The following is a 22,970-nucleotide window of genomic DNA, read 5'->3' on the forward strand; positions in this document are numbered from 1 at the left end:
TATCTTTATAAGATCTATATTTTTCAAGTTGACACTTTATCATAAGTCCTTCAGGATTGACCCAGATCATTGCATTGCTAACAGTAGCAACATTTTCACAGATAATCATTATCCAGTATTGCTGTGACTTTGTACAATGTTCTCCCAGTTCTGTTTATTTCACTCTGCATCAGTTTCTGCAAATCTTTCCAGCTTTTTCTGAAATCATCTTGCTTGTCATTTCTAATATCACTAGTGTTCCATCACCAACATGTACCACCATTTGTTCAGCCATTCCCCAATTGATGGACAACGCTGTAATTTCCAATTCCTTGCCACTAGCAAAAAAAAAGCAGCTATAAATATTTTTATAAAAATAGGTCCTTTCCCCTTTTTTATTGTCTCTTTGGGATACAGACCCAGTAGTGGTATTACAAGATCAAAGGGTATGCATAGATTTATAGCTGTGTGAAGTGGATTTAAGGGGACCTTGAAAATATCAAAGTACTCCCTCTTTGACCATTATTCAAGGAACTGGGAAGCCATCAATTCAAATGGAATATATTTATTGAGAGAGAAATATGGGGCACTGTCTGAAGTCATTGACAAATGCCAGAGAGAGAGAGAGAGAGAGAGAGAGAGAGAGAGAGAGAGAGAGAGAGAGAGAAAGAGAGAGAGAGAGAGAGAGAGAGAGAGATGCACCCTTGTCTAGAGACCTTAAGACAATTTGACTGGCTGACTGTGTTAACTGACTGACTTACAGGAAAATACAATAGACTTATTTTACACATTCAAGCAAATTAACATTTTCAAGAAGTTGGAGAATAACTTTATAGTGGGTACATTCAAGCAAATGAGCATTTTAAAGAGAGAAAAGGGAAGGGAGAGATGGAATGGGATAAATTATTTCACAATTTGTTCAACCATTCCTCAATCAATGGACATCTCCTAATTTTCCTTTTTTTTTTTGCCACCATAAAGAGCATGGCTATGAACAAATGTACAAATCTTTTTTTCTTTATTATCTCTTTGGGGTACAAATCCAGCAGTGCTATGACTGGATAGAATGGCAGGCAGTCTTTTAAAGCCCTTTGGGAATAGTTCCAAATTGCTTTCCAGAATGGTTGGACCAATTCACAGCTCCACAGCAGTGTATTAGTGTCCCAATTTTGCCACATCCCCATCAACATTTATTATTTTCTTCTACTGTCATATTGGCCAATCTGCTAGATGTGAGCACTGTAATAGTTTTTCATGCCACTTTAGGCAAAATAATTTACCCCATTCCATCTCCTCTTAGCTTTTCTTTCAGTGTAGTCCTCTTTTCTACCCCCTCATTTATTTATATATTTATCTATCTATCTATCGATTGATTGCAAATCTTATCATCCTAATCAGCTTTTTCCCCTATCCTCTGTCTAGATCAGGGGTAAAGCAAAGATGCTCATTATCACCACTATGATTTATTATCATATTAGAAATGTTCACTAGAGTTATAAAAACAGAAAAAGAAATCAAAGGAATTAGAATAGGCAATGAAGAAACAAAGTTTTTACTATTTGCAGATGATATGATTGTATACATAGATGATCCTAGAGAGTCAATAAAAACTAATAGAAAGAATAAATAACTTTAGCAATGTCACAGGTTACAAAAGAAACCCATATACATCACCAGCATTTCTATTTACCACAATAAAGTCCAACAGTGCTGTGGGGTGGGCCAGCCTCCCACAGGGGATGAGGTCTTGGAGGTGGGACAGTGTTGGCAAAATGATGGATGGGACACATATTTTGCACTCAATCCGCAGCACAGGTTTCACAGGATAAACTGCTCTTCCTTGGCTGAGACCTGCCTTTATTTTATACCCTCATGATCATACATCTACTTGACACACAGTTTCATTCTCAACATACATGTTTCCATGGAACCTAACAACAGACAGGAAGCTGAAGGAGATAGTCAATGAAACCTTGTTGCTAAGTGCAGGATCATAGGGTAGAATCAACCCAGATATAGGTTAGGAAATTCAGAGCACAGATTTACCAGAAGTTTTTATGCCTAGAAAAAAGGTTCCTATCTAAGTGGGTATATAAAAATCCTTAGGTTTAATTTTGTAAGTGGGCTGTCCTGGTAATACCCTGGTAATACAGAGTGGGACATCTGTATTAGCCCTGCAAGCATGTTGTTCTCCTCTATTTTTCCTGGGGCTAAGTAAGAATAATAATCATGGCAATTCCAATAATAAGGGGATGTTAATAATGAAAGTCACTTAGGGGGGTTTCAGTGGGTGTTTCCATCCTTCCTGGGGGCTGCTTTGCAGTCCCCAGTTTCCATGTGGACCATGTCAAACAGCATGGTCTTTGATGACTCCCGGAATCTCCCCCTTTTTTGTTTTTTAATTGGAGTGATTTCGATTCATCTTGCGCTTGATGTAGGGTAGAACCTAGTTATGGATGATGACTGTTATGCAGTCAGTCGATCTTCTACGTATGTGACATTCTACAATTTGATTGGATATTATCAAATCACCTAAACAATACTTTTGTGATGTTACTATAACAAAGAATTCTGTGATCATTTACTAGGTTTCTACAACACTCTGTGATAGATATGATTAATGTGAATAAAGCCATTTGTAGGTTAGTACCCCTTGACCTGCTGAGAGGATCATTGTGCCTTTGGTCAGCTTTCACTATAAATCATAAATGGGAGATGAACAACAAAACATCTTCATATCTAGGTGTGAGGAGTTAAAGCAGACCAATTTTGGGGTTTTCCTCAATTTACAAGTTCTGTTTTTCTTGTGTAACTTTGAAGTACCTAGCAATGCTTCTTGGCTTCTGTTTCAACAAATTCATTGGAGTGTGGTAACTGTAGGAAAAGATTCATTATAGAGCTCTTAGGTGCATATGGAAAACTCTCCCTGTCAGACTGATGGATAAGGGAAGAATTTATAACAAAACAAGACATAGAGAACATTATAAAAAGTGAAACAAAGAATTCTGATTATATTAAAAGAGTTGTACAAACAAAACCAATTCAACCAAAATTAGAAGGGAAACAACAAATTTTGAGAGGGAAATTGTAGCAAATGTTTCTGACAAAAGTCTTATTTCTCAAATATGTAGAGAATGGAGCCAGATTTATAAGAATAAAAAGCATTCCCCAGTTGAAAAATGGTCAAAGGATATGAACAGGCAATTCTCAGAGGAAAAAAGTAAAGCTATCCATTCATATGAAAAAATGACCCAAATCACTGTAGACTAGAAAAAGGTGAACTAAAACTACTCTGAGATTCTACCTCACACCTATCAAGATTAGCTAACATGACCAGAAAGGAAGATGATAAATGTTGGAGGGGATGTGGGAAAATTGGGACACTAATGCACTGTTGGTAGAACTGTGAACTGATACAACTATTCTGGAGGGTAATATGGAACTGGGCTTAAAAAGCCACAAAACTATGCACACCTACCAATACCACTATTGGGTCTGAATCCCAAAGAGATCAGAAATAAGGGAAAAAGATCTACCCATACCAAAATACTTGTAACAGTTCTTTTTGTAGTGGCAAAGAATTGGAAATCAATGGAAATGGCCTAGAGATCCTAGGTTCAAACCTGGCCTTAGACATTTCCTAGCTGTGTGACCTTGGTTAAGTCACTTAATTCTAGTTGCTTAGTCCTTAACACTCTTTGGATACTTAGTACTGTAGAGAAATATTTGTTAGTTAATTAAGAGTACATTAGGATATAGGGTTAATTAGCAAAATTTATTGATAGATACATAATAGAGATAAGAGAGATGAATGAGTTGGGGTTTCTTTAAATCTGAATGGTATCTCAGAGATGATTGGTGGGAGAGAATTTTCCTAAGGAGCTTTGGGAAAGACAGTTGGACCAATGACACTCTTTTTGGGCTGACCTGATTCAAGAAAGGTTGTCCAAAGGGCGACTCTGTGAGTTTGGAAAATCTTGGTGAATTCACATCCTGAAAAACCATCTTATCAGGTCAGAAGAGATTGTTGGGTGCAGAACCTGTGCTTACCCCAAAAGATGGCAGAAAAACCTGACTTGTTTTGAATGGACAAGGCAGTGTAATTTCTGACCAGCTGGAAATCAAATCTGAGCAGCAGGAAAGATAACCCTGTCTCATTCCTCCCTTTTATATGTTTATATTTTCGATTAGGACAGATAGTTAAGGATTTTGAGTTTTAGATAAATAGGAAGGGAGGATAGCCTCCACTCTGTTGAGGATGAAGCAGGTCCTTGCGAACCAGATTGGTTGGGTGGTTATAGATAGAAATTATTAGAATAGGAACCTTACATAAAACATAAGAATTACTTTTCTACCTGTCTTCCTTTTACTTTCCCTTCCTTAATTTTATACCTACAATAAATAGAGTTTTATATAACTGGCCTGAGCCAGAATTCTTTTAGACTGCTTTGAGAAGCCATCTTTCTCAACAGTCAAAAACACTAGCCTTTTCACTCAAGACACAGGTATTGGTAAAACCCATACCAACAACAATAATCAATAAGGGTTCAATACCCTTACAACAGCACTGATTCTAAGACAGAATGTAATTTTTTTTTTAAAAAGAGAGAGAGGGAGAGAGAGAAGCTACAAAGGAACAGCTAGATGGCTCAGTGTATAAGAGCCAGTCTTAGAGACAGGAGGTCCTGGGTTCAAATGTGGCCTCAGATACTTCTTAGCTATGTGACCATGGACAAATCACTTAACCTCATTTGCCTAGCCCTTCCAGCTCCTGTGCCTTGGAATCAATATCCTAAGACAGAATCTAAGGGTTTAAAAAAAATAAAATTGCTTTTCATTTCTTATTGTGTCAGGTAGTGCTCTGATATTGAGTAAATTTTATCTATTATTTCTTATCTCTGTAGTCATAAAGACAAGGATTAATACTTCTTCCAGATGACAATCCTTCAAATATTTCAGGGTTTTGTTATCTTAGGTCTATGGCCTCACTGGGGTTTTTGGATAGATTTCAGGGAGATATTTTTCATTAGCTTTTGATTTCCCAAATATTTTATCTCATGCATTTAAAAATATTATTCTGGAGAATGAACCTATAGGCTGCACTAGACTGCCAGGGCAGTTCATGACACAAAATAAAGGTTAAAAACTATCAAAATATTGAAGTTAACATGGAAATTTTCATTGTTAATTCCAACAGTATTGGGCACCATGTCCCCAAGGACTCCCTTTGCCATTGGCCAACTTGACTAATCAATTCCCAAGCTATCTCCCATCACTGGGCATCAATTTGCCCACTTTTGATGGATTATTTCTTGATAGCAGTGCAATAGTCAAAGTCAGAAAACATAGAAATAACTTTCTAAAATGCTAACAAAAACCCAGTGGAATTGCAAGTCAGTTACTGAAAGGGATGGGGGGAGGGGAAGAGAAAGAATATGATTCTTATAACCAAGGAATAATGTTCTAAATTGACCAATTAAATAAAACAATAAATAAATGAATAAAATGTTTACAAATCATAGTACTTCATGCTTATCAAAGCTCTTGGATGTATTGTCCTTTTGTACCTAGGAAAAAACTTTTGAGATGAAATGATGAGTTTCTTTACAAATAAGCCAAGATGTCATTTGTATTTATGCCTTCAAATGGTTTGTTATCTTGATTAACTGTCCTGGAAGATTATCATCTAGCTTAAGGATGTGGCTCTAATCTCTCTGTTCCCTCTCATATAACCAACTACATGTCTGTCTGACCATTCTGCCCAACATTTCCTGGAGTTTCCATGGTTTGTACAGTCTCTATGACTTGAGCTCATGGAGTCCAACACCGGGGGATGGTTCTTATGCATCTACCCTTCTTAAAATCCTCTATATCTATTGTACAAAAAATCAAGCCATTCTCCAATAGATAAATGGGCAAGGGACATGGATAGGCAGTTTTCAGATAAAGAAATCAAAACTATTAACAAGCACATGAAGAAGTGTTCTACATCTCTTATAATCAGAGAGATGCAAATCAAAACAACTCTGAGGTATCACCTCATACCTAGCAGATTGGCTAACATGACAGCAAAGGAAAGTAATGAATGCTGGAGGGGATGTGGCAAAGTAGGGACATTAATTCATTGCTGGTGGAGTTGTGAACTGATCCAACCATTCTGGAGGGCAATTTGGAACTATGCCCAAAGGGTGATAAAAGACTGTCTGCCCTTTGATCCAGCCATGGCACTGCTGGGTCTGTACCCCAAAGAGATAATAAGGAAAAAGACTTATACAAGAATATTCATAGCTGCGCTCTTTGTGATGGAAAAAAATGGAAAAGGAGGGGATGCCCATCAATTGGGGAATGGCTGAACAAATTGTGGTATATGTTGGTGATGGAATACTATTGTGCTCAAAGGAATAATGAACTGGAGGAATTCCATGGAGTCTGGAACAACCTCCAGGAATTGATGCAGAGTGAGAGGAGCAGAACCAGGAGAACATTGTACACAGAGACTAATACACTGTGGCACAATTGAATGTAATGGACTTCTCTACTAGCAGCAATGCAATGATCCAGGACAATTCTGAGGGACATATGAGAAAGAACACTATTCCCATTCAGAGGAAGAACTGTGGGAGTAGAAATGCAGAAGAAAAACAACTGCTTGATCACATGAATCGAGGGGATATGACTGTGAATATAGACTCTGAAAGATCACCCTAGTGCAAATATCAATAATATGGAAATGGGTCTTGATCAATGATACATGTAAAACCCAGTGGAATTGCTCATTGGCTACAGGAGGGGGATGGGAGGAGGGGAGGGGAAGAACATGATTCATGTAACTATGGGAAAATATTCCAAATTAATTAATTAAATAAACTTTAATTAAAAAAAAAACCTTCTATTTCTAGGCCCAGTTCAAATGTCACCTTTCTCTTCCCCAGCACCCAAAAGTGATTTTCCCTTTCCTGAACTCAAGTATAACTCTATACCAGACCCTTGGGTGGGATCAGGAGTCTAGTTCTTTTAGATCCCAGTTCTATTAGATTCCATGTTATGCTGTTATTTTGAAAGCTGAGTTTTCATGCAAAGGATTCTGGGTAGTTTAGTTCAGCTCCAAGGGATTTTAGGGAGACTCATTTTTATAGAAAGAATCATAAAAAACACATGCTTGTTGGAAAGGTTGCCGGAAGTCTTATGTGTTTCCCACCAAAATTTATAAAAATGCTTTTATATTCTTACTCAAAGAATTCACAACTGTTTTCCAGAAAAGTAGTGGGGAGAGGGGCAAACCTAACCCCAAATGCTCCACATCTGCCCCACAACTTCCTTAAGGCAAGGGTTTATTGTGCCCTTACTGTATGCCAGCGAGGTGCTGGATCTGGAGTCAGGCAGACCAATCTTTCTGACTTCAAATCTGACCTCAGATCCTTCCTGACTGTGTTACTCTGGGAAAGCCACTTAACTCCTCTTTGCCTCAGTTTCTCCAACTGTAATAGTTGCTCTTATCTCCTAGGGTTGTGAATGTACAATGAGATAATAATTGTTAAGAGCTTAGCATGGTGCCTAGCACATAGTAGATGCTATATAAATGTTAGCTATTATTATTATAATTATTATTCCTTTTGCTTATCACACCTAAGTACAGAGAAGATATTCACTGAGATTCCAAAATGAGTTTCAGAATCTCTTAGATAGGTGAGGAAAACAGGCTGCCTTTGATCTCTAGGGAAAGCATGCTAAAAATAAATAAATAAAAATTAACCATATAGACATGTTATACAAATGAGAAGTGACTATAATAATAAATATGTATTATTTTTATTACATATATGGGAGGGAGTAGATTTTAGTGGAAGGAGAATGAAGGCCTAGAACTTGGGGAGGAGGCTACCATATCTCTGGAGCTCTTCATATCATTGATATTCAAAGCAGACCACTTCAAGCCCACAGGATCCTAATGAAATTAAGCTATTAATAGATCATCAGAATTACACAGCAAAGCAAACACAAGTTTGGGGGTTGTGTGTTTCCCTTCTTTAAACATTCTGGATGCAACATCAAGTAAGATGAACATTTCTGCAATGTAGAGTGGAATCGCGCTGCACACGAACCTGCAAATCCCTATTACATAGAACTTTTTTGTTAAGTGTATAATTCAACATGTTCCTTTAAGAGCGGTTGTATCTGTATGCATTTTCTACTGACCACTTGTGGGCGGGGAGCCACTAGAGAAGCATGAGTTAGCCCTCCAGGCTCTTCAGTCCCAGCTGGGGAGGTTTGTAGCTAGTGTACAGTATTTGTTGTTGTTCAGCCAGGGCTGGACTTCCCATAACTAACCGAAATCCAGGAAGGGGAGCCAAAGAAAGGGGATAAGAGGGTTGGGGATCTCCACAAAAGAACTTATTACAAGATAGAAAACGAAGCAGAGGCTCGCTGAAGTTGATTCGGTTGAAGGAATATTTATTACAAAAGTGTCCCTTAAAGTGGGAGCTGAACAGATTTTAGAGGCTGGCTTTTTAGTTAAAAAACGAAAAACAAGTACTTATTTTCTTTCCCTTTCCCTCTCATCCCCCCCCCCCTTCCCCACTCAAGCGAAAGGGAAAAAGCCTTATAGCCAATGTGCCGTAAAGCAAAACTAAACCACCTGCTGATCACACCCCACAGCGTACAGCTCATATGCGGCGCCTGAGACAGTGACATCATCAGCGTGCGACGGGCATGTTGCTGATATCTGAGTTCTCCCATCTTTAGAGCTTTCTGTAATAAATGGTTCTACTCACATCATCAGTTTATACAAGCCTTCCCGGGTTGTTCTGAAACAGCCTCCTTGGGCATGTTTTTGGACACAGCAACATTCCATTTGTGTACCAGAATTGGTTCTGCTGTTCCCTTTATGACAGAGCTGCTATATTTTATATATTAATATGTATTTAATATATATAATTTTATATTTATATACATAAATATGTATTTTAAATATATTGATATACTTGAAAATGTCATATTCAAATTATTTTAAATATATCTTTAAAATTTATATGTAATACATATTTTTAAAATGTTTTAATAGATGAGTCCTTTCCTTGGTTTTTTTTGGAGTATAGGCCTAATAGTGGTATTGCCGGGTCAAAGGGTAGATGCATAGTTGACTGACTTTTTGGGGAATAGTCAGAGAGGTTCTATAATCCTCCCATTTTGTGGATGAATTAATAGGCCTAGAAGGCTGTGACTTATCCACATTCCAGTAGCAGGTGACAGGGCCAGGGTCCTATGCTTCCAAATCCAAGTTTTTCACTGAGCCACTCTGCCCCACCATGAGATCTTAATTAAGGAATAGTCTTCACTCGACTTCATGCACTGGAAATTGTAGGGTCTGGCGACTAGTGTTTGATGATGGGCAAGCCACTAAGCTGTGTAACTTTTAGAATTGTTCCATGCCGCCTGTGACTCAGTCTCCTGGCCTGTAAAATTAGATACATCCAGATTTGTTGGGATAGAGCAAAACTGATACAAGAACCCTCTCAACGGTTATTGCTTAATTTGATAGATACCGTAGTGGTAAAAGGTTGTCAGAACCAGGAAACAGGTTTATTTTAAGGATCATTAAAAAATAAGGATGTGTCAAAGGCAGAAAGAATGGTATATATGAGGACTCAGGTGAACTTTAAATGGCTAGGGTTAGCATAGAGCTGGAAAGGTTAAAATCTGACCTTAGATACAGTTTGTGCTCAGTTACTTTAACCTAATTCCAACTGAACAGCTATCATTCAATGCCTCCTTCTGAATCCTTATGGGACATCTTATGAATCTATTTAGAATTGTCTATTACTTGGGTACCATCCTTTGAAAAGCATTTTCGTTTCAAACATAAAATACAACCAATTGTAATAAAAACAAAGACTGTCAGCTTTTTCAGTAGTATTTATTGTTTGGACAATTCAAAATATTTATTATTCAATTTAGAAACTATGTACATATGGGTATCCACACACATCAAAACCTGAGGATCCTAAAAGAATTTCTAGAACATATCTGTTATTTTAACCAAAACATATTCCATAATTCTTACAAAGTGATTAAAATGGAATTGCAGACATCAAACTGAGTTGCAAAAAAATCTGTCTCCTCCCACACATCTTAAAGAATAGTGGTAAAGTTGAAGGCAGACTGTAATAGCTTTTTCTTAGAATGAAGGAGAAAGAGGCTTCCTAGAAATGGCATGGCATTAAAGGTACAAACTGATGAAAACAAAGCAGGAAACCCAGATAAAATCTAGTTTAAAAAAGGGCCCAGACATACTTAAACAAGTCAGAAGCTACACAGAGTATTTTTTTCCATCCTAAAACAGACAGATACACACACACACACACACACACACATACACACACTCACTCTGAACTGTTTGCAGGTGACACAATCACCTTTATAGGATATATCATTCTATTCACCAATTAGGAAATAGTAATGAAAGTGATAAGCTTAATACTGCATGCACATCTTGCAAGGGTTGCAGAATTGGACTATTTTGAGTTTTCAAATGAAGATAAATATACATGTATACATAATATATTATATTACATATACAAGTTTCTATATATTCTGACACTGAAGAAACCCATTCTTCCATTAAAAACAAAAACTAAATCCCCCCCAAATCAGGTTTTTCCTAAGGAAACATTTAATGTTCTGATGGAAAATGTCAACTAAAATTATATCAGGAAGAGGGGAAATCATTTCTGAACAAGTTAGAGATCTAAAGAATCTATGTCAGGTTGGCAATTTGGCTTTATCTTTAAATTTCCAGTTAGGATGAGATTGGAGAAACAAGCTCTTGTTTACTTTCTGTCAGCTGTACAAAGTCCTTTTTCAAAAAATGACATTTCTAATGACTGCCTTAAAATGAATGAACTGAGTTTCTGCCCAGCACCACAAGGCAGGTACGTAGAAATGACTCTAAGGTCTTTTTTTTTTGGGGGGGGGGAGAAAAACATATATAATCACAGTGGCTTCTGTCATCTAAATGTATTTGTGTTAAGCTCATTTGTTTAGAAACTTCTCTGAAAGGATTAACTACCTCTCTAAAGGACCAGGCTGTTAAGAAACAGAGGATTTACTTTCATTTGGATGTGTTAACTTGGAAGAAACCAAAACTATACCTTTAAGGAAACAGGATTTAAATTAATTCAAACCTATTATGCCAAGGGGTAGGGAAAATGAGTATCTGTAAACTATGTTTTAAAATGCTGATTACAGAAATGGATTTTTCAACTACAGAAGACATATAGCTATATAGCAATAGAAGGAAAAAGTCCAGCATACCTGAAAACAAAAATTCAAGTTTTCAACACAAATTATTTTTAAAAAACTAGTCAGCACAAGCTCTAATTGAATACTGGCAGCTTGTCCAAAGGTCCAGTGTGAGTGGTTTTATTTTGGATTATTCCAGAAATGCAGAAGCTTTGGGAGTCTTCATTCTCTCCTTGGCTGAGAAGCTGAATCTGGGGATGTGAAGGCCAGCAGTCGCTTGCTTAACAGGGCATTGTGTCGTTTCAGGTATTCAATTATATCTCCTTGCTTTTCAACTACTTCTTCTAGACAGGAACTAGTCCTGTAAATAAAAAAGGCATAATAGGTTACTAAACATAAAAGGAAAGACCACCTGATACGAGGTACTTGCGGACAACCTCTTAGAAGGTTCCACTATGCAGAATACTTTTCTCTCACATGGAATGAGTTTCTTAATTTACTAAATTCTATATATAGTTAAGAGCTGGAGTTTTCTAGGCAACAATTTCCACTAGTACAAAGGCTTATTAACAATCTATTTTAGAGGCTCTCAACTCTGTACTTTTCTACTTCATGTATTAACTTGGAAATTTTTTTAAATCTGCAATTCTTTGAAATAAAGTTTATTACTGCTTCCCTTAAGTGGCACTGTAAAAATTTGCTACAGATAATAGAATTGTCCTAACTAATCAAGATAAGGGATACCTGTAGTTAATTATGAGCAAAATGAGAAAAAACTGGTTTAAACTCTAAGCCAGATGCTTAAAAGCACAAAAGAAGATTCTGATCTCATTTAGCAATTAAAAAAAAATCAATAACCAGGATGAACTCTTTGGGGCATAGGACTAGTAAGAAGGTTTTGGTAACTTTTCAGTTCTACTTATAAATTGCTTTCCAGAAGGGTTGGATCAATTCACAGCTTCTCCAACAGTGCTTTAACACACCTTTCCCCTATCTAGTTCCCCTTTTGGGGTGAACTTTGTCCATCTGAAAGTCTTGGCGGGAAACTAGGGAGCTGTTTTAATATAGGTGTTTTTCTAATTATAAATTATTTGCAGTATTTTTTCATATAACTATTGATAGCTTGTATTTCTTCCTTAGAAAACTGTTTATTCATATCTGCTGACCAGTTAGCAACTGGAGAGGTGGTCATTTGGAGCCAGTTTCTAAAGAAAATTTAGGCTGTATCCAAAAAGATTAAAGAAATAGGATTCCTGACCCATATATAAAAAATATTTTTATAATAGTTCTTTCTGTAGTGGCAAAGAACTGGAAACTGAGGAGGTGCACATCAGCTGGGGAATGGCTGGACAAATTCTAGTCTACAAATGAAATGGAATGTGATTGTACCATAAGAAATGATGGAAGGAGTGATTTTCAGAGAAACCCAGGAAGACTGGTAAGAACTGATGCAAAATGAAGTGAGGAGAACTTGGAGGACAATTCACACATTAAACATTGTTATTTATTTATCTGGCCTCAAATATTTCCTAGCTGTGTGACCTGGACAAGCCATTTAACCCCCAATTATCTAGACCTTACTACTGTTTTGCCTTGGAACTGATATTTAATGTTGATTCTTAGACAAGGTATGGGTTAAAAAAAATAAGGACTAAAAATAAACAAATAAATAAATAAAAATGCTTTAATTTAGTTTTCTTAGGCCTACTCTAGTGCTAGCACCTACCCCATTTTCATAGGAAAAAAACAAAACAAAACAAAAAGAGTCTTCTAATGAATTGGCATAATCAAGCAAAATAAATTACTACATTGACCATGACCAAAAATCCATGTTTTATACTGCATCTTGAGTCCATAATTTCTCTGTTAGATGGATGGCATACTTTATTATTGTCCTCTGGAATTGTGGCTACGCCTCATTTTGATCAGTTTTAATGTTGTTTTCTGTGTGAACTGTCCTCCAGGTTTTCACTTCATTTTGCATCAGTTCCATTTACATTTATGTACATATACAATATACATTACATTACATACATAAACCATCAAGAAAGACTTTTAAAAAAATAAAATTTGCCTTTTTAAAAAAATAGTGACAAAGCAAGGGTATAAATCATCTTGATTCTATTTGTCCTTTTTGCAGTTAACCACAGTTGAGATGAAAATAGAATTTTGAGAATAAATGTATTTTTAAAAAAACTTTGGTTCAGTGATTGTTTAGAATTTATGTTTACAATCAAGGGCCTTCAGAGAGATGCCAGAAGGCTGTGAATACTGGGTTCAAGACATAGAACACACTTCTTAGGTGCCAGGTATCAAGAGAATGCTAAAAAAAAACCTGAAGAGCTAACTTCTCTCTATAAGAACGACCACATCCATGCCAAACTTGTGGAATGACAGTAGAGAATAAGTCAGTAATCCTTAATAGTTTGTGTATGGCTTAGGGATAACCACATCCCAATACTCCGAACCACAGTGCATACATACAAAATCCCCTCAAACCATCACTAATGCGATCATTTGAATGTGCCAAGTTTTAGCAAGTTAAATATTATGGTATATAAACATTAGACTAAAAGTATTCAGTGGATTACTAACTTGACAGTAACATGGCAAATGTTATATAGAATTTCTTATGTATCCATATCAGTGAAATGGCCCTCTCACAGACTGTCTCCTGAAACATGTAACTAGCCTTATCACATTAAGTCTCTACCTAGACCACCACTTGGAAACCAAAGAGAAATCTTCCATCCAGGAATTACATTGGAGAAAAGTGCAATGGCTATTTTACATAAAGATTTGCTGTGTTAACTGGCTAAGAGGAAAAGCAAATTCAAAAGACAGAACTCCAAGAAAAAGTCTGCACATATACAAACTCCTCTTTCCATCCTATGGCTTAGTTTTATGCAAACTTTTTCAATACATGACTCCCCAAGATCAAACACTTTAAAAAGTCTATCAAGTGCTTTGTCAAAGCATCATCCCAAAGGTATGTCTGCAAAGACCATAAAACCAAGGTCAAATGGTTTTTCTGGCTCCCAATCTATCAATAAGCTAAAATACTGGTGGAGCCCCATGCTTAAATTCATTCTAAGGAGCACCACTGATAGGCCTGCCACAGGGCCATCAGTAGTTTCAGTTGTGTCTAACTCCATGACCCCATTTGAGGTTTTCTTAGCAAAAATACTGGAGTGTTTTTTTTTTTGAGTAGTCATTTTTTGCTGCAGCTCATTTTACAGAGGAGGAAACTGAGGCAAGCAGAGTTCAGTGACTTGCCCAGGGTCCCACAGCTAGTAAATATCTGAGGCCAGATTTGATTTCAGGTAGATCCTGACTCCAGGCTCAGAACTCTATCCACTGTGCCAGCTAGCTACCCAGGGATGTACTTTTTGTGACTCTTTTCAGTATCAGAGAGGTTTCTTCTCCTCTAATGCCTAGTGCCTTCATGCTCTCTCCCTGCTTCATCATATTAAAAAAAAATACTGAAGAGAAGAGCTGGGAAAACCTCAGTGACTATGGTTTTGCTTTTGTTGTTCTGGTCCAGGCTTTTGTTTTCTTTGGTGTAGGGGAATCTGGGTTAGAAATTCCCTCTGTTGATGGCAATCAGACGCTGATGCAGAATAACAAGTTAGCAAGGAATGGAGAGTCCTACAGAGCTGCCCCGGGTATAGAAAGGTCTAATAGTTGGCCCATGGACACAGAGCTAGCAGGGGTCAGAGGCAGAACATGAACCCAACTTGTGATCTGGCCCTATCACCTGCCTAGACCAAGTCACGAAGCTTCATCTGTAAAGTGAATGGCTGGCTCAGAGCAGTAGGATCAAATGCAAACAGAAACAAAGGTCCCTACATGTCTGTGAGGATCCCTGGAGACCACAGAAGGGCTTAGAAAACCACATATTAGCATTCTGTTTTACTGTATTTTTACTTCTTTCGTTAAACCTTTCCCAATTACATGTTAGTCTTCTTCTGGCAGCAAGCAAAGCTGGGAGTGTTTGACACTGGTGGAAGACACAACCTCAAAGAGCACTTCTACTTTAAATCTGATTGTTGGGGAAGGAGTGTCTTCATTTGCAATGACAGTACTAGACCAGGTCTCAAAAATACAGCTATATAAACATTCATAAGACTAAGTATTCAAATGTTCTTCCTAGATTAAAAAAAATTTTAATTAAAAAAAAATCCTTACGTTCTGACTTGGAATCAGTACTAAGTACTGGTTCCAAGGCAGAACTGCAGTGTTAGACAATGAGGGTTAAGTGATTTGCCCAGGGTCACACAGCTAGGAAGTGTCTGAGGACAAATTTGAACCTAGCTTCCCCCCCCCCCCAACCCCCCATGTCTAGGCCTGGCTCTCTATCCTGAGCCACCTAGTTGCCCTCTCTTTCTAGACTTTTAAGAAAAGAATTCAAATTATCAAAGAAAATACCTCTCCCCTCCCTTGCCCCCAAACACTCACTCCATTCTCCTCCCCTTTCCCATTCCATTATTACCTGAATCCAGTCTCTGAGGTACTATTATTGGTATATGCATACATCTTCTCTTCTTCAATTATATCAGGTCTTGGTTTGGCTTTATTAAATTTTCTTACTTTCACTAAAATGATACAGCAATAATTAGTTATTTTTGCCAAAATCTAACATTCATTTCCTAATATTTTGAGTTCCAAATTTTCTCCCATCCCTCCTCCCTGAGAAGCAATTTGATATAAGTTATATATGTGCTATCACACAAAGCATATTTCCATATTCATCATGTTGTGGAAGAAGACACATAACACAAAATAATAAGAAAGCAAAACCCATAAAGAAAATAAATTTTAAAATGGCATATGCTTCTATCTGCAAGGAATGCAGTTTTTAAAAATAAATTTTCATGACTATCTTTTGTCTTTTTATCACCTCTATATCTGTCTTCTTCCCCCTTCTTATAACCAAGATTTGCATTTTTTTTAAATTTTTACTTGGTCATTTCCAAACATTATTCATTGGAAACAAAGATCATTTTCTTTTCTTCCCTCCCCCCCCTCCCACCACCTCTCCCATAGCCCATGCGCAATTCCACTGGGTATCACATGTGTTCTTGATTCGAACCCATTTCCATGTTGTTGGTAATTGCATTAGAGTGTTCATTTAGACTCTCTCCTCAGTCCTATCCCCTCCACCCCTGTAGTCAAGCAGTTGCTTTTCATCAGTGTTTTTACTCGCTCAGTTTATCTTCTGCTTGCGGATAGTGTTTTTTAGATCCCTACAGATTGTTCAGGGACATTGCATTGACACTAATGGAGGAGTCCATTACCTTCGATTGTACCACAATGTATCAGTCTCTGTGTACAATGTTTTCCTGGTTCTGCTGCTTTCGCTCTGCATCACTTCCTGGAGGTTGTTCCAGACTCCATGGGATTCTTCCTTTTTGCACAATAGTATTCCATCGCCAACAGATACCACAATTTGTTCAGCCATTCCCCAATTTAAGGGCATCCCCTCCTTTTCCAATTTTTGGCCACCACAAAGAGCGCAGCTATGAATATTCTTGTACAAGTCTTTTTCCTTATTATCTCTTTGGGGTACAAGCCCAGCAGTGCTATGGCTGGATCAAAGGGCAGACAGTCTTTTATCGCCCTTTGGGCATAGCTCCAAATTGCCCTCCAGAATGGTTGGATCAGTTCACAGCTCCACCAGCAATGAATTAGTGTCCCTACTTTACCACATCCCCTCCAGCATTCCTTACTTTCCATAGCTGTCATGCTAGCCAGTCTGCTTGGTGTGAGGTGATACCTCAGAGTTGTTTTGATTTGCACCTCTCTGATTATAAGAGACGTAGAGCACTTTTTCATGTGCTTATTAATAGTTTTGATTTCTTTGGCTGAGAACTGCCTGTTCATGTCCCTTGCCCATTTATCAATTTCGGAGAATGGCTTGATTTTTTGTACAATTGATTTAGCTCTTTGTAAATTTGAGTAATTAAACCTTTGTCAGAGGTTTTTATGAAGATTTTTTTCCCAATTTGTTGCTTCCCTTCTGATTTTAGTTACATTGGTTTTGTTTGTACAAAAACTTTTTAATTTGATGTAGTCAAAATTATTTATTTTACATTTTGTGGCTCTTTCTAAGTCTTGCTTGGTTTTAAAATCTTTCCTTTCCCAAAGGTCTGACATGTATACTATTCTGTGTTCACCTAAGTTACTTATAGTGTCCTTCTTTACGTTCAAGTCATTCACCCATTCTGAGTTTATCTTGGTGTGGGGTGTGAGGTGTTGATCCAAACCTAATCTCTCCCACACTATCTTCCAATTTTCCCAGCAGTTTTTATCAAATAATGGATTTTTGTCCCAAAAGCTGGGGTCTTTGGGTTTGTCATAAACTGTCTTGCTGAGATCATTAAGATTTGCATTTTTTTAAAATTTAAAAATACACAACACATGATCTTTTGATTAAAAAAAAATCAAGTGCCTCTTATAGACAAGTAACAGTGCTTGGTACAGATAAGTAAGACAAGATATCTCCCCTGCCTTGAAGAAGCTTGCAGTCTAATAGGGGAGATGAGACCCAGAAGTCAGTATTATAAGACAATGAGAACTATTGCAAAATACAAGATGAAGGTCATTAGCTAAGGCTAAGGGGGCTGGGAACTGAGTTTAGGGCAGCCAGGTGAAGTGGAGTCAGAAGTGAATTCAAATCTAGCCACAGAGGCTTACTAGCTGTGCCCTAGGGAAATCACTTGACCTCTGGATGCCTGAGTTTCCTCATCAGTAAAATGAGGATAATAATAGTCCCACTTCCCAGTGCTGTTGTTAGGATCAAACATATTTCTAAAGTGTTTTGCCAAACTTAAAGAACTATAAAAATGTTATCCATCATGAGAAGTGTGGAAATGGTTTAGAAGGTATGTTGTAGGTGAAACACAGCAGCTATAGGAGGCATGAATGGGGGGACCACAGCTTTTTGCTGTGGTGAAATTGAGTAAAAGCAGGGAAGTCTCAGGAGGAACTTGGATGGGCAGAAACAAAGGAGGAGGGCATCCTAGAGAAGCAGGACAGCAGGAGCAGAAAAAAAGAGAAGAAATCATGAAGGGCTCAGAGAAGCCATCGAGGAAACCCAGGAAATGGAGCTTCTTTCAGGGAATGAGCAAGAGATATGGCTGAAAAACAACATCAGAGGTGCCAGGTTTGGCTGTCATCCCCACTGCCAGGAGTCTGAGGCCTGGAGGTCTCTGGAGCTTCAGGGTTCTGGGATGTAATGGGCTGAGAATGGGGTGTCTATCCTCAAGTCCCCATAAATATAGTGACCTGGGGAGAAAGAGGAGGACCCATAAATCGTAAAGTGAACAAGTCAAAAGGCCTCTGCCATTTGGTGTTAAGTTTGGGCCTGTGAATGAGCAGTTCCTACCCTTTAAGCTCAAGGCAAGAGAAAGAGAGTCAGTCTCTTAAGGAGAAAAGAAAAAAGATAATTAAGTTGTGGTCAGAAAGGAGGCAATATAGTACAATGGAAAGAACCCTGGTTCTTAGTGGGAGAGAACCTGGGTTCAAAACTGTTGGAAGTTAAATGAAAAACTCTTGGTTCTTAGTTTCCATAGAGTTTATTAATATTTACTTGAAATAGAGAAAGCAGATCGAGATTAAAGCCTATTTCTAATCTAATTCTAATCTTGCCACATGGTGCTCTGCCTCATGACTCCCAGTCAGCATCTTGCAATTCCGCTGTCCAAGGAAACAGAGCTCACTCCTTTGCACCCCTCTTTTAGCCTTTTCCCCCAGACCCATAACCTTTAGTTCCAGGTTGTGTCCCTAGGACTCTTCACCTGTGACCTATGTTTGGAGCATTCATGTGACATTCAGTCACGTAGCATTAAGCTAGGTAATAGGCTGGGGGCACAAGTAGAATGACCCCAGTACTGGTCCTGGAGGAGGGGGAGTTCCTTTCACACAAATCCTACTTGACATTTGTTCCCCGTGGGACCCCACCAAAGGTCTTAGTGTCCTTAAACTAGAACGAGGAGGTCAGACTAGAAGGCCCCAGTTGGCAAGCTGGGATCTAAGCAGGCCAAGCCGGAAGGCTCATATAAAATGGGGACAATCATATTTGTACCACATCCAAGCAGTCTGTAAGCTTTAGAGTGCTATCAAAGTGTAAAATCAGGCATATATAGAAGTGTTTGACTAAAAGGATTTTGAGTAATTCTTCTGGTGCCATCCTCCTAAGGACTTTTTATATGCCCTCGAGAGCGGGCAGTGACATATAGTAATTCCTGAGCTCCCCTTGTGCCAGGCCTTAGAAATTGCTTTCTCAACACAGAGGCTCATGGTGGGCCACATAGCTTTGACTTACTGCTGAACCCTCCCTGCCACCAAACAGTTCTCTATTTTAGGTCCTTTCTCGAGGAAAGGCTGGGCTTTCTTCTTCTGAACATTTTAGAGAGCAGCGAAGACAAACAGAACTTTAAAAATAAGGCTGTCTGCCTGACCCACAATCACCCCACCATACACTGAGGGAAAGGTGAATCCTCTACACATCTAACAAACTGATGTCATGATTTATGTCCTCCAAGTATGAAGAATGAGTCACAGGGAAAACAAGTGTGGTGTTCGGAAGCATGAGTCACACAACATAGTCGAGGACCAGCCGAGAGCCTAAAAGCCTGGCATCTAGGCTTAGTCCTACCATTGCGTGACTGGGCAAATCATTTAACCACTTTCAACTTTATTTTCTTCATCTATAAAATGGGGACAATCATATTTGTACCACATCCAAGCAGTCTGTAACCTTTAGAGTGCTATCAAAGTGTAAAATCAGGCATATATAGAAGTGTTTGACTAAAAGGATTTTGAGTAATTCTTCTGGCGCCATCCTCCTAAGGACTTTTTATATTAGTCACTAGATAGTATCATTCTCTAAAAAGTACTATTCATTAGCAAAATACAGCTTAGAGCCTCTAAAATAGACAGTATATGATTGTATATTGAGGAAAACAAACCAAAAGAGTTACTTTTAAATCATATGCCTATTATAACTTACTATGCAGATCAACTGTAACTATCCTTAGTCACAGACTTTTCCAAACTAAATTACCAATTTATTGTAAATTATTCCACTGAACATTAAGTGGATGGAGGGCCAGTCCCTGTCAGGAAATCCTGGGCTCTGACACCCCCCGCTATGTGTCCCTGAGCAAGTCACAATCTCTCAGGGAGTTGCATATACATCAAAGAAGTGATTATGAGGTTTCTGGATGCCAAAGTAATTTAAACTAAAAATAGTTGACTGAAAAGTTGTACCTTTTGGACACCATATTTCCACCACTCTCACCTTCCTCCCTCCTCACTAACACCTGAATGAACTAAGGGCAGGCATTTGCTTTTTTTTTTTTTTAATTGTAGACCTCTCCAACAATCTGGGGAAGCCCAAGCCTATGAACCCCTTCTCAGAATGTTTTTAAAATAATTGGAAAGCTAAATTTCAGTGAAAAGTTAGTGAAAATAAAGACATGTAATTTTTCCCCATCCAAGTTCATAGACTCCCCCACCCTGAAATCTATCCATAGACCCCATGCACCCCAGGGAAGAACCTAGAAAGCCTAGAAAAGACATTAACAGGTGTTTGTCCTGAAGGTATAAAGGAAAAAAAAAACCTACTGTAAACAGAGGGGTACAGCTTTCACACCTGACAACCAATAAGTATATTTTCACTGAGAGTTTGTATATTTTTTGTCTGAAATGAGTTTTAGACACCCCAAAGTAAGAGGGTCAACAATTAGGCCTCATCTTCCTTAGGAAGGGAACACCTGCCAGAGGGGCAATTTTCACTCCTCATTATGATAAATATCCCTGAATTTCTATAGTACTTAACTAGAATAGACATGTTAAAGCCAATGGAAACCCTGAGAAAATGAAAAGATAGAAATGATTATGTTCAGCTTTTGCAATAAAGTAAGGGCACTTTCTTGGCAGAATCCATCACAATTGATCCTTCTGAAGAGATAGGGATCATTTTGAAGCACAGAAAAAACCTGGCCAAAAAGTGATATTCCTAGAATTCAGGCAAATTCTCTAAGAATGAGGGTGTTAGACATTACTATGCAAAGAGCAGGAAGAGACGGGAAGTTAGAAGGCCCAGGGTTCTTGTCATTGGGGGGATCAAAGATGAGGAAAAGTAGAGGATAAAGTTCTAAGATATCACTGAGAAATAAGACCTCTTCAGGGCTGTTCTCTCATGCCCAATCCTTGGATATAGGGAGAAAGGGATGGTAGATAAGGGTAAAACAACTTTTTAAAAAAATCAAGATTTTTATATTAGCGTGTCCTTCTATCATCTAGTTCAAAGTAAAGTATTTAAGAAAACTATTCTAGTCTTCTATTGGAGGGCAATTTTAGGTTACATTCTTGCTGTGTGAAAAGTAACTCTTCTAATAAGTTACTGGTTTAAACAAACAAAACAAAACAAAACAAAAAAGACAGGACCAGGCAGGTAAAAGGAAGAAAGGGTCATGTCTCTAAAGAAAGCTCCTTAGGAGTTCCCTCCCTTTGTCTTTATAAAAGGTTTTAAAGTAACCTAAGAGAGGAAATGGGGTGGATTGCACAAGAGGGCCAAACTTGAGACTAGGCCCCTGTTAAGGTCTGATGTGCTGATCACGTATCTGTTTAGAATAAGCAAGTTGTTCTTTGAGTTATTAGCTCACCCGACCGTATTTGCCATAACTCATTTTTGTATGGTTTAGGTTTGTGGGAAAAGTTCCTCCTTCTGAATGCCCACAAGTTATTTGGTTTTGCCTTCAAATTTGCATCTATTTTAGAAGAGGCATTCAATCCAGTTCCTGTATTTGATTTCCATGACTTTTCTTTTATTTTTTTTTCCACCAGTTGCTCAGTGGGTCCAAATGTAAGCTTGATGACTACGCAAGGTATTATAAAAAGTTCTCCTACTCTAAATAGGTATAAAGTTTCAGAATTTAAAAGAGGAACACTTGCATAATCACAGGTTGGGGAGGATGCACCTCGGCTTCAAAGACAGCATGACTTTCCATTGGCTGTCAGCTCAGCCCAGCTAAAATTAAAAGGATAGATGAAAAAGAAACATGCTGTACTCCCCTCTTCCTTTCAAATACTCATAAGAGAAATACAGGATGCAGGGGAAATAACTAAGCACACAAGCAGGTTCTCAATTTGTTGAAACTAGAAGGCTTAGTAAAGTTGTTCTAACAAAGCTCAAACTCATCTTAAAGAGACCCTTAACAGGGCACATATGTTTTCTAAGTGGAAGAAGACTGATTACTAAATTAGACCTCCATGTTAAGAACTTAAGTAAAATGGAAGGATACTTAGCCCTGGGTAAGAAAGTGCTACATTTTAGGACAGCAGTAATCTGATTAATGCCAAAATTGGAAAAAAAAAAAAGATAGTCCTCTAGTTGCCAAGTTTGTACTATATGGAAATGACCTACCTTCAGCCATGGCAGTTGTTAAACCTGGCTTAAGATTTCAGAGGGTCCATGAATTTGGATGGGAAAAGAAAATATTGCATCTTTATTTCTGCTAACCTCCAACTGAAATTTCCTTCAATCATTTATAAACATTATTCTGAGAAGGGGGCCATGGGCTTTCCCAGACTGCCAGACGGGTCCATTACACAAAAAGATTAAGACACACCTGCACGTATTTCTAACTCCAAATCATATGGATTCAGAGTTTTGTAATTCAAAGACATCATGTAATTACAATGATACTGATGTCAAATTAGACCACCCAGAATGTGTTTTCCAC

The 22,970-nt window shown here is 38.0% G+C and overlaps 1 protein-coding gene across 1 annotated transcript in view; it reads right to left on the bottom strand.

Annotated features, from left to right (window-relative positions):
- Window positions 1-9,873: 9,873 nt before the first annotated feature.
- TMEM192 (transmembrane protein 192) overlaps window positions 9,874-22,970 on the bottom strand; it is a 30,736-nt gene continuing 17,639 nt past the window's right edge. The window contains exons 5-6 of the mRNA XM_001374027.4: window positions 15,710-15,812; window positions 9,874-11,578 (exon numbers count right to left, since the gene is read on the bottom strand). Coding sequence (XP_001374064.1) covers window positions 11,440-11,578; window positions 15,710-15,812 — 242 coding nt within the window. The 3' untranslated portion in view covers window positions 9,874-11,439. The remainder of the gene's footprint in view (window positions 11,579-15,709; window positions 15,813-22,970) is intronic.

This window comes from Monodelphis domestica, chromosome 6, assembly GCF_027887165.1.
Source record: "Monodelphis domestica isolate mMonDom1 chromosome 6, mMonDom1.pri, whole genome shotgun sequence".
NCBI classification, from domain to species: Eukaryota; Metazoa; Chordata; class Mammalia; order Didelphimorphia; family Didelphidae; genus Monodelphis; species Monodelphis domestica.